At 50.4% G+C, this 17413-nt stretch overlaps 1 protein-coding gene across 5 annotated transcripts in view; it reads right to left on the reverse strand.

The window, feature by feature from the left end:
- Ranbp3 (RAN binding protein 3) overlaps positions 1-17413 on the reverse strand; it is a 47037-nt gene that overhangs the window by 28548 nt on the left and 1076 nt on the right. For all 5 annotated transcript variants that reach the window (XM_013022895.1, XM_013022894.1, XM_013022892.1 and 2 more), the window contains exon 2: positions 2342-2397. In XM_013022895.1, the coding sequence (XP_012878349.1) occupies positions 2342-2397 (56 nt within the window). The remainder of the gene's footprint in view (positions 1-2341; positions 2398-17413) is intronic.

Genomic DNA, 17413 nt, shown 5'->3' on the forward strand with positions numbered 1-17413 from the left:
ACCCAGCGCTTTACAAAACCTATGCAAGTGCTCACCACTGAACTACATCCCAGTCCTGGATCAAGAGACTTGAATCATTCATTCCCATTATCTTTTTTAAATCAGAGGTTGACAAACTTTCTGTAAAGGTTCAGAAGGCCACTAAATATTTTTGTTTTGTTTTGTTTTTCCTCCTTCAGTCATGGGGCTTGAACTCAGGGCCTAAGTGCTATCCCTCAACTTTTTCTGTTCAAGGCTAGCGCTCTCCCACTTTGAGTCACAGCTCTACTTGCTGGTTTTCTGGTGGTTAATTGGAGATAAGAATCTCATGGACTTTCCTGCCTGGGCTGGCCTTGAACTGTGATCCTCAGATCTCAGCCTCCTGAGTACCTAGGATTATAGGTGTGAGCCACCAGTGCCTGGTGTGTTTTGCTTTTTTGTGTGTGGGGAAATATTGTGCATGCACACCCTGCCCGGGCAGGTGACCCTCATACAAGTGCCTCCCACTGTCTAGTCTGTCACACTGTAATCTCACGGCCACACAGAGCTGAGAGGAAAACAGGTCATGGCGGTAGGCTTAGTTTGCTGACTGCTGACTAAAGGTGGTCCAAATGATGACACTAAAAATTCCAAATTCTAGGAAAGTCCTGTTTTTATCAAACAGGACTTTTGAGAAATAATCTGAACATCCAAAACAGATATTTGTATTTCGACCACATCCAACTCCTAAGACTTTAATAATATTGTTTCCAAAACTTCAAGCCCCTTCATATGACTGACCATCCAAAGGACAAACATGTAAGAACAAATTACATCGCACTGCTCAGGCAGCAGAGGAGGACAGTGCAGTGACCTGGAAAACATTACATGGCAAACCAAAATACACTGGACTAAGTTTTATAGGCACTTTGGTCTTTCTTCACTGAAAGAATCAGCAAAAGGCAGTTTAATTGAAGTGACTATGTGAAGTTACAAGCTTAGCAGATGTAAGCCCAGGCAAATGGGTATCTGGGGTGGGGTGGGGCAGCCACTTCCAACCCTACATAGGCTCTCTGGCTTTGTCTTTTTCTTTTCCCACTCCCTCTGTCATCCCCAAGCCTCTCCCTTCTTCCTGGCAGACATCTAAGGACTGGCCAGAAAAACTGGGTCACACTAGAAGAAGTTTGGCTCTTCTCACAACAAGGGAGGGAGGACACAGGAACACCAGCTGGACTTCCACGAGCCTGTCACAAGATCAGCAGCAGCTCTACACCTGGGACCCACAGAGCATCTTGTGCAGGAGGCTGCCAAATGCTACCTAGCACCCTCAACAAGACACAGACACACTTCAAAACACACCAACCCGTCACTGTGAAGCACGGCAACTACCACCAGGCCAGGGGACACTGGTGGCAACTACTGGAACATGAGGCCCTGGGCCTCACAAGTCGGTACACAGCACCCACTAGTGGGCCTGGCTTTCCACTGTCCATGTCTGGGAAGGTAGAAACCATGTGGCTGTATGAGCACCAAGAAAGACACTTCCACAGCAGCTCATGCTAGACCCAGAGTGGAGTGGGGGGTGGGGGTGGGGGGAGGGCATGACAACCCACAAAGATAGATGCTACAGAGACAAAACAAGCCAACTAGCAAAGATTGTAAGTGTGTCCATGCAAGCTGCTTGGGATACAAGCCACCTAAAACCTTTGTACTCCGCACGGTCCTAGGGTTGGAGCTCACTTGTCAAACACGTGCTCTACTACTGAGCTGCACCCAGCCACCTCCTCAAATCCTAATAGGTCCTGGTCTCTCTCTCTTTAATCATCTTGCTGGTTCTTCTCTGAACTTCCTGTTTTCCTTCTATCTAGCTCTCTGCCACTGGCTTGGTTACTGTACACAGCAATTTTTTCTTTTTCTTTGTTGCGCCAGTCCGCGCCAGTCCTGGAGCTTAAATTCAGCCTGGGCACTGTCCCTGAGCTTCTTCTGCTCGAGGGCAGGACTCCACCACTTGAGCCACAGCGCCACTTCTGGCTTTTTCTGTTTATGTGGTACTGAGGAATCGAACCTAGGGCTTCATGCATACTAGGCAAGCACTCTACCACTAAGCCACATGTTCCAGTCCTGTACACAGCATTTCTAAGAGTAGGTATCAGGAATTAGGAAGGGGCTGAGCACTGATTTACAAAACTTGTTCTCTAAGACCTTTCCCCAGAACCCGAAGCCACTGGGCCTTACCCTCCCAGCTCAAGGCAAAGGCCCAAAGGCCCCCACTGACAGCCAGCCCTGTGTGGATCAGCAACCTGGACAACGGGTTCTCTGGGAGACAGCAAGTTCAAGAGACGCAGGAGTGGTGGGAGTGGAGAGAGACATACCCGCCCCTTACCTTTTGTCCTTTATCCTTCTGAAACACAAAGACAGGTGGAGCAATGGCAGGCTTTTCTGCAAAAAGAAAAATTGTTTTTTTTCCCCCAACATTATATTTATGTAGTAAACAAAACTATGTCCATTTGCAACAGATTACAGAACTATGTGCATATATAAATAGAACTAGCAACTGCACAGACCGTGAAGTGATTTAGAACAACTTCTTCCCAGGGACACTTGATGCATGAATGTGCCCAGCTGGGGGACACTCAGCCCTCAATGTTGTGGGGTCTGTCTCCCTTCTCCAACAAGTCACACTATCAGAAAATATCTGGTATTCTCTGGGGACAGGTGTGCAGGAGAGCAGGTGTGGGCAGCTGCTCAGTGCTGGCTAGACACCAGATCTGTAAGTGCCAGCTCCTGAACTCCAAGGGTGGTGCACTAATTTCATTCTTATTTTATTGCTTTAATTTGCAGCCTTTGGGCACATGGCTCATGTTCTCTGGAGAGGTCACTGGAGGAACAATGCCAACATTTGCCTGGCTTCCCTGTGAACACTCAAGGAAGAGGACAAGCTGGTAGAGCTGCTCAAAGCCTGGCACCTCCTGGACAGCTAGCTGCTGGTGGTGAGGAAGCACTCTGTATGTTCTGCCACCTGACAGGCAAGGCCAGCATAGCCTGTGGGTTCCACACAACCGTTCATCCCCTACCCAGGTCCACAATCCCTTTCTTAGAGGTCCTGGCACCAGTGGGGGACATGCCATTATGCCTCTCCCCACCAGCTGCAGGCTGGAGTCCTCTCCACCATGCAAGATACCAAAAGCACTGCAGCCTGTTGGGCACGTGCCACATGCTGTGCCCTGGGTCTGAGGCTGCAGCTACAGTGCAAGGATGTCAGCCACAGGCTGGGAGGGGACAGGGCGGGGCCACACTCAAGAGCTGCAAAGAAAGGATGGCAGTCACTGTTCAGGTGGAAAGAGAAGCCAGGGGAGGGAGAATAAGAATGGCTGCAGGAAGACCAGGTGAAGGGGAGACTGTCAGTCCTGAAAAGAAAGATAGCTGGCTCCAGGAGCAGGTCTGAAGGAACGGGCAGCACCAAGGCAACCAAATGGATGGTACCCTGCTCCCCAAAATCCACTGCTGGAGAAGCAGGACACTGGTCATGACAGGCAAGAATCTGCCAGTGGTAACATTCCTGCCATCACAGTGAGAATGGTCTCACCACACCTGAATCTGAGTGAGCATGGTCTACCATGCACAGCCCCCACTCAGCGAACAACATGCATAAGACTCAGGGACACTCAAGAAGAAGGGGTCTCCAAGCAGCTTCCACGCTGCCCTAACTACTGCCTTCTTAGACAAACACAAATAAAAGAGAAGGAATGCGTCTCTGCTAGACAGGAAAGGACACCAGGGAAATGCCAAGACTCGGCACCAAGCAGCAGCTTACCCAGTGTCCTGAACACCTTCTGCTACTACTTCTGTATCTCTTAGGCCACAGTGCCACTCCTGCATTTGACTCCTCAACTCTGTGATGCCAGGACAGAGCCAGGGTTCCAGCCAGTTCGGTGACCCCTCAACCTCCATCTTTTTTATGGAGCCACCCCACCTCTGGTTCCAGGCCAGGCAAGGACAGTACTACAGCAGACCTGTCCTGGGGATACCAGCACATGAACACAGCCAGACCTTGCAGTGGAGCTATAGGGAAGAGGTGGCTCTCTCTGTGCTGGGCTGCCACAGCCAGCCATGAATCAAAGGGGGTGCCCAGACCAGGGCCACTCCAGAAGGAAGCAGAGACAACCTGGCCCAGAGAAAGATACCTAAACCATGGCCAAATCCAGAGATGCCAGTTGTTGCTAACCCAACTGTCCCCTGGTCACCAGCAGACTGAAGACTGAAGGATGTAGTCTAAAAGGCTGGTGTCTATGCTCCATGCCCTGTGGAGGAAACCTCAGGCTAGCCTGTGAAGCAAAATGACTTCCTGTTCTTTACATCCTGCCTTTCCTGAGATGAACTTCACAGTTCAGCTTAGATCCCTAGCTGCCTGAGGCATGCTGTGAGGGGAGGGGAGGAGTGGAGAGCACAGGGAAACCGAACTCCAGGTGTGGACACACTGCCAGGCCAGCCAGGAACAGAGGCGTTCCTTGGAATGAGGAAGCGCCGGCTGACCTGGTGTGCACATGATGTGTGGGTTGCCACATGGCTGCAGCTATGAGACCTGGATGTCAGGACACAAAGGTCCTGCTGAGGGGGTGGAAAGGGGACATGGACAGGGATGGGATGGACATCTGACAGAGGGGCAACTGCACGGTACGTGACACATAGCTCAGTGGCAGACTAAAGGAAGCCCTGAAAGCAGCCAGGCAGGTGAACATCCAATTTGGTCCTCTATAATTCCCCAGCCAGGCCTGGTCCTGGTCCCTACCCCAGAACTGCTCAGATTTTTCCTGCCCTGCTCTGCTCTACTTGGGCATACCCCACAAGGGAGGCTGGGAGACCAGACAGCCTCCAAAGAGCTTTGTGTTCCAGCATAATCGACTGCTCCACACAGCAGCTATACAGCCAAATAAATACATACCAATCCCCAACTGTGCAAGGCACCACAGGAAAAAATGGAGAGCAGGAAGCTGAGGGGGGCAGGGAGCTGAGGGTAGTTACAAGGGATGGGGTGTCTACTCTTGGTGCTGGGCCCAAGATAGTTAATCTGCTGGCAGACAGCACCCACCCCTGGTAAGAACACTACGGCAGAGTAGCTGGCCTTACCTGGCTTGCTTCCTCCCTCTGTACCTGCAGCACCCAACAGTTCCACATGTAGCTGCGCTGGACCAGCAGTTATGAGCAAGTGGATGTCACTCACCCTTGGGCGATAGGCCCCAGCCCAAGGGTCCTTGGCTGAAGGCAGGTTTGGTATTTGTGACTAATTCAACACTGTACTAAGCTGCACAGCCTTGGCTCTGTGGAAAACGCAAGGCTATGGCAAAAGCCTGCCCCCAGCAAACTGTCCTGACTATCCAGGACCACTGTGCAGCCCTGTCCCACACTACCGGGAGGAAATGGCACTGGGCTCGGGCAGCTGTTCTACACCCTGCCTAACTGTCTTCTCAGCGATGGCAAGGAGCCAATCACCACCAGAGCACCAGGGAATGTGAGGGCCCCAGGCCACCAGGGAGACACCACGCAGGGAGATACTAACCAGTACAGACCACCTTACCAGGCTGCCCACCAACTGCCTTTCTTGTTGTTTCTTTTGGTTTTGGGCCACACTCTCCATTCAAATTACTTTGTGAAAATGTAGCCAGCCAGGAGAATGGCTCACCACAGCATATCCAATGTCAGAAGACTGATAGACCAGGCAGTAGTGGCCTATACTTGTAATCCTGGATACTCAGGCTGAGATTCACAGGATGATGGTTTGAAGCCAGCCCAGGCAGAAGAGTCTATCAGGCATCATCTCAAAAAACAACCAGTGAAGTCTTTAGCTCCCATTTATTATGTGGGAAGCAGGATATGTTTCTCTTTTTTAATTTCTTTCTGCCCCAACTCCCTGCCCCCCGACCCTGCCTTTTTTAAAAGTCAGTCATGGGGCTTGAACTCTGGGCCTAGGCGCTGTCTCTGAGCTCTTCAGCTCAAGGCAAGCGTTCTATCACTTGAGTCACAGTGCCACATCTGGATTTCTGGTGGTTCACTGGAGATAAGAATCTCACACTTCCCTGCCCACGCTGCTTTGAACCATGATCCTTAGATTTCAGCTTCCTGAGTAGCTAGCCACCAGCACCTGGCTATTTCTTCCTACTTTTAATTCTATTATACTAAAATAAATCCTTGTTAAAGCTTTAAAGGAGGTATGGCCAACCAAGCCAGTCAAGCAAGCCATGGAAGTGAACGTGAGGCCCTGAGTTCAAGCCATGGTCCTGCCAAAGAGACAAAGGAAAAAGAGTGACTGAACAGAGACCCTGTTACTGCTTAGGGAGCTCCAGCTCCAGCAACTAGCACACCAGGCGGCAGGCCATCAAGAGGCTGGCGCTGGTCTGTAATGTGGGCTGGGCCTCCGTCTCGCCTTACATCCTCCCTGAGCTCTGGCTACCCAGGTTCTACAGTCCGGGACGTGCAAGGGGCAGGTACTTCTGTCCATCTTGCACGTCCTCTCTGACCTCACCGATGCCGTCACATACCACTGGATTCAACGCCTGACCCCATCCTCTGAGGAGAGGATGGCATGGAACTGGCCTGCGTCTCAAGGGGCCCTGTTGAAGCCTGTCCCCAACTCTCCAGACACTGCCATATTATTAGAGTCCTGCTTTCAGACTCCACGAGCCTATGCAGGCCTCCAACTTGTGTCCCCCAGCTCCACGTCTCATTCTAGTGGCCAACCCTCCCCAAGTGCCTCTAGCATCAGATTTTGCTCGCATCACTTCACTGAGTCCTGTCACTGCCGAGAGGTGGCACACAGAAGGGAAGGGGACATCCTCAGAGAGGGTCAATGACCTGCCCCAGATGGGGCTGGGCCTCAAAGCTGGGGGGGAGGGGGTCAGCTCTGAAGCCCCTACGCCTAGGCTTCACTGACACAAAAAGGAGGGCTGCCCTCCTCCCTGTCTTCTTCCTCCCCTCTCTCCTGCTGGCAGGCCTCAGCTGTGGTGTTGACATGCTTCGCGTTGGAGAAGTGACCCCAGGAATGAAGCAGCTGTCAGTTAACACTACAGACACATCTGTGGAAGAGCGGAGTAAGCTGAGGCTGGCGATGAGTTGTGGGTTGGAGAGAGGCTGCTTCTACCTGCCCGTGACTGGCAGCCTCCTGAGACCTGGTATGCAAGTACTCCTACAGCAGATTCGCACACAGGGAAATCCTTGACGGCCATCAAGAAAAGAATGAGACACACGCTGCAAGTGCACACTCCCCAAGCTAGTAGTGACGAGCCATGTGCATTCTGGCCTGGCATTCAGAATGGGTGCTGGCAACAACCTCTCTCTCTCTCCTATGCCTCCTCCACAACCCACTTCCTCTCTACTCTGATTTGCAGGGGCCCCAGGCATGCCTGTTCTCCAATGAGCTTCCTTCTCACTCTCAATCTCTGCCAGTGGCTGCCCACAGACCGTTGTGGAGAACCTCCGTGAAAACCACAGGGCAGAGAACCTGGGTCACCTCTGCCTTTCAGGCTGTCTGTCACCTCTTAACTGGTGGGTGACTCCTACACCTTCCAGGAAGCTGCCCTGGCCGGAAAGCCACTTAAGAATTCTGGACCAAAATATCAGCATGGTATTTGTGTAAAACTAGGTTTAATCCTAGCCTGATGTGGCTTAATCTTCTTATCTATGAAAGAAATATGGACAGCATCTTGCCAATGCAAACAATAGTCTATCAGTCTGTAGTGAATGTCTTACCCTGGTGACACTCTTTATCAACCCATCAAGTCAGCTGATTTTCTCAAATTCTCATCAACAGTTGTGGGCTGTAAAATGAAGCAGCTGGTGCTGGCATGTCAGCACTATTCTCTGAGGAATGGCCCTGATCTCGGCCACATGGCTGCCAGGGACGCCGCTCTTCTCTGTGGGCTGCACACTCAGTGCTCACTGGGCTTGTGGGTGGAAGGTGGGGGTCTCACGGAGGTCCAAGAAGCACAGGTTTTGGAGGTGGTATCTCACACATTACAGTTTTAGAATGTTCTTCATTCTGCCATTAGGTTTATATACTGAAACCCAAGCCTAGCTCCAATGCTCTAGTCCTCCTGCCAGTGCTTGACTTCCAACTATGCAACAGCAACGAGATACTCAAGTCTGCTCAATGACCTCTGCTAGGCACGGCCTCACTGGACGTTTATTGTACCACTGGCCAGGACGAATCAGGAAACAGCCTGAGAGGCCTTGGACACCTGGGTGCGGTGTCTTGAGTCACGGAGCTGGCTTACTTGTAAGCTGAGTGTCTCACATCCTGAGACTCCAGGAATGTGGAAAGACATTCTGCTTTCGTTATTTCTGTCCTTAATGGATGCAGGGAAGCCCTTCCCCACCTCCCCTGCCCCACACAGACTGGAAGACTATGGACACCTTCCTGTCCACAGAAGCTCTGCAGCTTTTAAGAAGTGGACATGACCAAGTCAGCACCTATCCAGAGCTGTGGGGAGAAACCCAGTGCCGCAGCTGGTGGTGCTTTCCCAGTCCGCCGCTAGGTGGCGCAGCGGGACACAGCTGAGGTGAAAAAAAGGTGAAAGGCTTGGGGAAAAGTTCCAACAGAGCATGAACCCCCTCTAAAACCGGTTTGGAAGGAGGGGGTGTGGGCTGCCTCGGTTGGGAACTAGCTGGCCTTTTTGAGTCATATCCATATCTGTGTAGCTATCAGGAGGGACTGGGGAAGATTAAAAGGTGGACTTGCACTTAGGGGAGGCTGGCACACAGTGGGAGCTTTTGCAGCATCAGTGCCCTTCATAATTATACTCAAAAGACTGCCTCTCTCTCTCTCTCTCTCTCTCTCTCTCTCTCTCTCTCTCTCTCTCTCTCTCTCTCTCTCTCTCTCTCTCTCTCTCGGCACCAATGGCTCATGCCTACAATCCTAGCAACTCAGAAGGGGCCCGGATGGTAAAAGGCAGTACCTCTAGGGGTCCTAGTGGGGGAGTGAGCTGTGAGTCTGATTTCTAAACTTAAACGATCCCGGTGCAGTTGTCCCATTCTTATGTTAGACTGAGCATCCCTTGTCCAAAGTGCATGGAACCAGGAGTGAAGGGATTTTGGAGTGTGGGAACTTGGATCTGTCTTCCATACACGAGATTATTTTGGGAAAAGGACCCAAATCTGTGCTGCTGTTTTCTGCTGTGTGTCGGGTATGAACCCAAGGCCTGGTACCACCCAGGCATGCGTTCTACCACTGAGCCCCATCCTCATAGAAGTCCTTCATGTCTCAGAGCCTGAAAGCAGCCTCTGGTCATTTTACAACAGCAAAGAACATTCTCCACTTCGCGTGTGTGTGTGGGGGGGGGGGGGGGGGGGGGGGGGGGGGGGGGGGGGGGGGTGTCCTGTGGACTTCCAAGTGCTCTGGATTTCAGGCAGTCAGGTAAGGGTTACTAGGCCCACACAGTGCTATGCACAGCAGGAGACAGAAGTGAATGGAGGGAACCAGAAGGAACCAACCTTTAGGAGATCCATTCAGGTGGTTGGGGGAAAATGGTGGCTCCAGTTCAGGAAAAGAGGAACTGCCTTGAGATAAGGAAAGGTTTTTGAAAAGTAAGGTCTGTCTTAAACTGGTAATTTTCTCTTTTTTGTCAGTTGTGGGGCCTGCAATCTGGGTCTGGGTGCTGTCCCTCAGCTCTTCAGCTCAAGGCTAGCATTCTACCACTTGGGTTACAGCGCTACTTCTGGCTTTTTCTGCTTATTTGGTGCTGAGGAATCGAACCCAGGGCCTCATGCATGCAAGGCAAGCACTCTACCACTGAGCCACCTAAACTGGTTTCTTTACTAGATGGAATAAGGACATATTTTTAGATTACTGTACACCATTAATCTTCCTTCAAAGTCACTTGAGCTCTTTTGCTCAAGAGCACTCTACCACTTTGAGCCACAGCACCACTTCCACTTCAGTTTCCTGGTGGTTAAATGGAGATGAAGTCTCACAGATTTTTCCTGCCCAGGTTAGCTTTGAACCACAATCCTCAGATCTCAGCCTCCTGAGTAGCTAGGATTACAGGTGTGAGCCACCAGTCTTGGTGCTTTACTAGATTTTTGGCTAATGGAGCACCCTTCTGCATAAGTAAATTTTGCCTTGCTGAGACAATTCTTTATTTTGGATGCACAAAGCAGTCCCCTGGCTCCAAAGAATGCCCTTACCCCAATGTCAACTGTGCCAAAAGGCAGAAACCTTGAATCAAAAATTTGGCAAAATCTTGAATTAGATCTGATCTGCCATGCTAGATACCAGATTACTCCCCAATGGGGCAGATGGTATAAAAATGGCAACTCCCAGGCTTCAATGATAGGCCTCCTCTCCCTCCCCACTCAGCATGTGGCTTTCAATGTAAGCAGCATCCTAGAAGCTTAGCAGAGCAGAGATTTCTCTAACCTTTTCTCCTTGTTATAGCTGAGGATATAGGGAGTAGTGATTCTAGATGATGCTAAACATGCTACAACGTGCAGGGTGGTCCCCACTAACCTCAGTGTTTTAACTCAAGAATGACAGCTCCTAAGCCAGGCGCCAGTGGCTCACGCCTGTAATCCTAGCTACTCAGGAGACTGAGATCTGAAAATCAAGGTTCAAAGCCAGCCCAGGTAGGAAAGGCCGTGAAACTTAACTGCAATAAACCACCAGAAAACCAGAAGTGGCACTGTGGCTCAAGTGGTAGAGTGCTAGCCTTGAGCTGAAAAGCTGAGGGACGACACCCAGGCCCAGAGCAAAAAACAAAATAAAACAGATAATAAAGGGACACATCAGTGAGTCAACTACCTCAAGTGTTCTCTCTTCCAATAACCTGAGATCTGCTCCTCCTCCTTCCACTTTACAGAACAGGAGTGTGTCTCTTTCTGGGGCAAGAAAGTGCAGTCCCAAACCATGGGAATCAGGCTTCCAACTGTACCACAAGATGCCAACTGGTACTTCCTGGCCAGGACCAGATTGAAAATCCCAAAGCTGGAGAGACAAGAAAACCTATCCTACCTCCTTTGAGGCCTCAAGCAGGCCCCAAGACTGCTACCACTTGCCCCAGTGTCCTTCAGGTATGGGGGTCTCAGGAACCCTTCCCATGCTCGTAAGCGAACGAGGGGCTCCAAGTGTTTCGGGAAATGTGGCAGAGAGCTACTAAGATATTCAATATAAAGTGATACTTAGACAGTAGGACTCAAGCCCAAGGAAAATTCAAAACATGAATTTAGGATAATAATAAAGTCAGACAGGGTTAACCTAGACAACCTGTTTTTAAGAAAACCAACTGTTAACAAAAACAACAGCAACTGGAAAGAGCAGTAAGCACTACTCTACATATGGCCTGCCTGCACTGTACAGAACTTCTGGAAAGCCCACCAGGGGCAGTCCACTCATGTACAGAGAGTAAAAAAAAGCAAATAAGGACTTTTTTTTATCATTATAAAAATGGTCAGAAAGTTGGGCGCTGGTGACTCAAACCTGTAGTCCTAGCTACTCAGGAGGCTGAGATCTGAGAACCAGGATTCAAGCCAGCCAAGACAGCAAAGTCCGTGAGACTTATCTCCAGTTAACCATCAGAAAACTGGAAGTGGCACTGTGTCTCAAAGTGTTAGAGTAGCCTTGAGGGAAAGAGCTCAGGGACAGTGCCCAGGCTCTGAGTTCAAGCCCCATGACTATCACCACCACCACCACCAACAACAAAAGTTTGAATTTGCAGACCCTCACGAAGTCTTGGGGGCTCTCAGAAGCTCCTGGACTGCCTTTCAAAAGGTTTGCCAGGTTGTACCCTGAAGTGAGGACCTGGAACCAGGGACGCTAGGCTCATGCATATATTCTGTTCTCTATGTGGATCTGTTATCCAGCATGGAATGGCAGGCCAGAGAGGCTGTGCACCGGGGTGGAAACCCCATGGTAATCCACACAAAGCTGGCAATGGAAAGCCAGGGTACGCAGCAGGGACAGGTGTCCATGAGGAGGCAGTGTCTCTCAGGTAGCAGCAACTAACTGGCCCTAGCAAATCATGACTGTGCAAGAGACTGGCCGAGAGCAGTTCCTGTTTTATGAGAGAAATCAGAAATCTGGCTAGCCGAAATCTCACCATTTTGAAGTGCTAGTTCCCAGGGAAGAACAAGCCAACCGAAACCTAACCGGGTCAGGTTAAACCCATCTGCTCATCCCTCAGGCAAGAGTGCCACTCATGCCTGTCTATGGCTTTCAACTCTGGCTATGTGTTGTAAAACATCTACAACCGCCTGCGTCCTCCTGCAACCATCACAGACAAGACACAACAAACCACTGGGGGGGGGGGAGGGGGAGCGTAAGCACAGGAGGACATAAGCACAGTGCTGAGCATCCAGCCTAGGAATGGTGAGTGGGGGTGAAGATAAGCTCTCCCAGGAGAAGCAAACAAAGAGTCTCACTGTGTCCACCAGCACTGTCAGATCCTCCAAGACAGCGATGCAAACCCATCACCTCTCGTTGGCTTAAGTACCATGGAGAGCTGCCGAGGCTCTGCCCAGCCAGCACCAGGCACTGCAGTCTCCCTGGTGGGTTCTCTCCCCTCACACTGGGGCTTGCAACCTGTCTTACCTCCCACCACCTTCTGTTGGATCTAAACATTCTAGGCTGGCACTCAATCCTTACCCTCTGCATCCCACTCTTCTGCCCCACCCCATGGTCCTTTCTCAAGCACCATGCTGAGCTCACCAGGTAGAAGTTCACTCAGTTCCCTCTACCTACAGTCACCCAAGTTCTCAGAGCATCAGCAACCCCAGGGCCTCCACCACAGCTCCCAGGAACGTGCCAGGGGAACCACACGGGGGTGACTCCAGTTTCTAGTTCCCTGAGAGGCAGCTTTATACACAGGATCTGTCTACACACAGGATCTCCAAAGGGTGTAAAGGTCTCACAAACTCTGAACAGCAATGACACCTCTCAGCCAAGTGCTGGAGGAGGTGCGATGCACAGCACACTCCCTGACCTCAGGGCACATCCCAGGATCTGTCTTTTTTGTTTTTGCTGGTTCTGGAGCTTGAACTTGGGGGCTCTGTCCCTGAGCCTCTCTGTACTCAAGGCTAGAGCTCTACCACTTGAACCACAGCACACCACGTCCAGCCTTTTCAGAGTATTTTATTGGAGGTAAGAGTCTCATGGACTTTCCTGACTTTGCTGGCCTTGAACCGTGATCCTCAGATCTCAGCCTGAGTAGCTAGGATTACAGGCATGAGCCATTGGTGCCTGGCTCCAGGGTTTGTCTTAAATTCAGGAAAGCTTTGCAAATACTCAATTTCCCTCATTTTTGGGGGTAGGGGGATGGAACTGAGAATCCAGTGAAAAATAGTTGTATTGCTCATAATTATCTTGAGTGAAACAAGAAAAGAACAAACTAAGAAAAGCCAAACCACTCCTGGAAAGCTTGGTCAGACTACATCAGTGGTCCTCAGCCTGGGAACTGGAGGGGGGGGGGGAGGTGTACTATTTGGATCTAGGGTAGAGTTTCTGGGGTGTTGAACAGACCCTGCACAGGGTGACCCCCTGTGTGGCTGAGGTGAAAAAGGAGGCTAGGAAAGGCTACAATCCCCAGCAATGAAGACTCAGTGAGCTACAACCCAGCCCTTTTGAAAAATTTCCCACTAAGTAGTAGACCCCAGATTTGTAATCTTCCAGGGCTCTTGGGTGGCAGGGAATCATCTTCTCCCCCGTCCAGCACCCCCCCGCCCCCATGCCAGTCCTATGGCTTGAATTCAGGGTTGGAGCTGTCCCTGACTTTCTTTTGCTGTGGGGCAGTGTTATACACTTGAGCCACAGTTCCATTCCTGGCTTTTCTATCGATTGTGGGGCTTGAACTCTGGGCCTGGGCACTGTCCCTGAGCTCTCAGCTCAAGGCGAGCGCTCTACCACTTGAGCCACAGCGCCACATCTGGTTTTCTGGTGGTTAAATGGAGATGAGCCTCACTGACTTTCCTGCCTGCACTGGCTTTGAATTGGATCTTCAGATCTCAGCCTCCTGAATAGCTAGGATTACAGGTGTGAGCCACCAGTGCCCACCTTCTCTCTCTGCTAGGCTAAAAATGTCTACACCAGAATCTGGTTGGTAAAAAACAAAAACAAAAACCCCCCCACAACCATTTAATGAGTATTACTAAAGGCTGAGACAAATACATTCATTCCCCTATTGCTTACAGTAGCTACAATGATTCCTATTTCCATTTTATTGCTCAGGAAAGAGGCCCCAAATCACTTGCTGAATCCACAGCGGTCAGAACACACCCCTACAGGATAAAGCTGTGCCACCACCACCTTATACCAGCAAGTCTCACTTAGGGGGCAATTCTGCTCCCCTATCCCCATTAGCTGGCTAGAAGAGAGGCATTTTTGGTGATCAGGGTTCCTGGGACTAAGGGATTTTAGCAAGTTCTAGCATGCTACTCTGTAAGCATATCACAATGCAGGGAACAGCCCTCTCCAGCTGTCAACAGTGCTATAGTTGAGAAACCTGTGCAGACTGTCTTCTGGCCTCCTGGCCTCATGTTGTCTATAGGCCAGCAAAGAATGTTACCTTTCCACGTGGAAATCTGGACTACATGATTTCCAGTAGTTCTGACATGCCTGGCTTACTGTATTCCCAGTCTCCTCTCCCTTTACCAAAGACAAAACTCCGCTTTCAATCCTGAGTCCGTCTGCAGCATGGAATAATTTCACTAACGGAATAAAGAATGAGTTTGGGAGCATCAACAATGAAATGCTATGCTGGGGAGAATATTCCTCCATTCAAGCCAGTTCATCTCTCCTGAGACAGACCCATTTCCATTGGAGTTCTAAAATCATGGACTACCAAAGGGCAGTAAGATAAGCGCTGGCGACTCACACCTGTAATCTTATACTGAAATCTGAGGATCCCGGTTTGAAGCCAACCCAGGCAGGATAGTCTGTGAGACTCATCTTCCAATTAAGCACCAAAAGGCCAGAAGTGGAGCTTTGGCTCAAGCAGTAGAGTGTTAGTCATAAGCAAAGCAGCTCAGGGTCAGCTCCCAGGTCCTGAGTTCAAGCCCCAAGATTGGCACCAAAAAAAAAAAAAAAAAAAAGGAATAATAAAGGGGGGGGGAACAGTAAAAGTTGTTGTCCCCAACTAGGAAATCACCATGGCAACAAGAGCGAACAGGATGTAGTCCCAGATATGTAACTGAAGATGGCTCCTTGCACATTAGTACAGCACACCTCACCTGTCATACCAGTACAGAACAGTGCTTCTCAACCCTGACTGCAGAGCAGCAGCACCTGTGCTGCCCTCTGTGTGTCAAGGTGCCCAGGGCCAGTAAATATCTCACGGGACCAAAATTTGTAGGGGGAGGGGCTGGAGCATCTGTGGAGTTAAAAAGGTTCCCTGGGTGATTCTGAGGCAAGGCCAGGGCTGACACCCAGACTGAGATGGCTGTGGAGACAGATAAGCCCAGAACAGAGAGGCAGAGGAGGCATGGAAAAGGGAGTTTGGAGGACACTAGGTGTTTGTGGCTTGAACAGCAGGAAGGAAAGTACAGCTATGGAGCATTCAGAACACACAGGCAAGGAAGCCCTACTTTAGATAGAAAATAGACTAGTATACATCCTAGCAGGCTGTAGCTGCATAAAACAGAAATGGAATGGTTAAAGGATGGCAGAGGCTGGGTTCCAGTGGCTCACATCTGTAATCTTGGCTACTCAAGAGGCTGGAACCTGAAGGATCCTAATTCGAAGTCAGTTAAGGCAGAAAAATCTTCAAAACATCTCCAATTAACCAGAAAGATTCTGGGCTGGAAGAGTCCAGAAGAGCAAGAAAGCTGAGCCAGATTCTAAGGCCTGAGTTCAAGCCCTAGAACAGGGACACATATTTTTAAAAAGGGCAAGGATATGAGGCACGAGATCCACTCAGCTTGATCTCCCAAGTCATAGCCCCAGTGTCAGAGACAACTAGGTGAGGGTGCAATTTATTAGTTAAAAACCTTTAAATATTCAATAGTCCATTCCTCTACTTTACACTAATCCACTCCACTATGCAATTTACCACCGATATGAACACTCTGCAAGCACTACGCAAGAAACAGCACTGAAGCCGGGTGCTGGTGGCTCACGCCTGTCATCCTAGCTACTCAGGAGGCTGAGATCTGAGGATCGAGGTTCAAAGCCAGACCAGGCAGGAGAGACCGTGAGACTCCTATCTCCAATAATCCACCAGAAAACCGGAAGTGGCCTGTAGCTCAAGTGGTAGAGCGCTCGCCTTGAGCTGAAGAGCTGAGGGACAGCGCCCAGGGCCCAGAGTTCAAGCCCCATGACCGACAAAAAAAAAAAAAAAAAAGAAACAGCACTGCAAGACAACAAAGCATAATTCTGTGTTCAAATGCATCCCTCACAAGGATGCTTACTGACACTTATTCATTCATTCATCCATCCACTCCTCTGTGCCAGACACTGTTCTAGAAGCAGGAGATCTTAGCAATACTGACAGACATTCCTGCCCCTGCAGAGCTTATGGTCTAGAGAAGCAAAATCTAACTCGCTCTGGATGGTGGGAAGTCCTGTGGGGGAAAGAGCAGATCAAGAGGGACAGGCAATGTGAACAGGATTTCAGAGTCCTCAATCGCAGGAGGCTGAGTGAAGGAGATGCCAGGAGTGTTGGGATTTGTGCAGAGGCCCAGCAGGGAAAGGCTGGGAGGAGGGAGTGCCATTCAAGGAACACGGGGAGAAAGGTAGGGAGCCCTGCATTATGATGCTCCTTTGGCTAGGGATTCTGAAGCTGTCAGATGGGGAGTGATGGACAGAAGGGAGGCCACACTGAGGCAAGGGTGGTAGCAGTCACCTACTTGAAACACAAGTTACAGGTGTGTGCCAGTATTTGCTGTGGGGTATGAAAGAGAGGAGCCAGAGGTGACTGCAAAGGTTTAAGCCGAGCCATGCAGAGTGGACTCGCCATTTACCACGATGGAGAAAATCTGAGGGGGGTGCAGAGAGAAGCACAACAGCTAGATGTGCCAAGCAGACAACCTGAAGGAGATGGCAGACGTGCTGCTTTTGAGTTCAGCAAAGTCGTGGGTTCAGATGTAAACATAAGGATGCCTGTAGATACATAGATTCCTCATGATTCAAGGCTCTCTTCTGTATTCAACTGATCTCCAAGTAGGATGACATCGGCCCCTCCACAGGGTAAGACGGCCAAGGTTGGGAGGCTCTCAAGACAGCACTCCGGTTGACATGCTGGCTCCTTACTAATCTTGAGCTGCCTTGGGGAAGTAACGTAAGCCCTCTGACTCAGTTTCCTCAGTCCAGAGAATGGGTCTTACTGGAGCTTTTGTTGACTCGTGGGTGGTACAGATACCATCCCAAATGCTCCCTGAGAAGTCCCTCCTAAGAGCAATCGCGCATCAGCGTGGTGGGTACCGGAGCCCTAGGGTCCCAGAACTTCCCAACAGCGGGGAGCATCCTAAGCGGGGGGGGGGG

The sequence above is a fragment of the Dipodomys ordii genome, unplaced genomic scaffold, assembly GCF_000151885.1.
Source record: "Dipodomys ordii isolate 6190 unplaced genomic scaffold, Dord_2.0 Scaffold64, whole genome shotgun sequence".
In the NCBI taxonomy this organism is placed as follows: Eukaryota; Metazoa; Chordata; class Mammalia; order Rodentia; family Heteromyidae; genus Dipodomys; species Dipodomys ordii.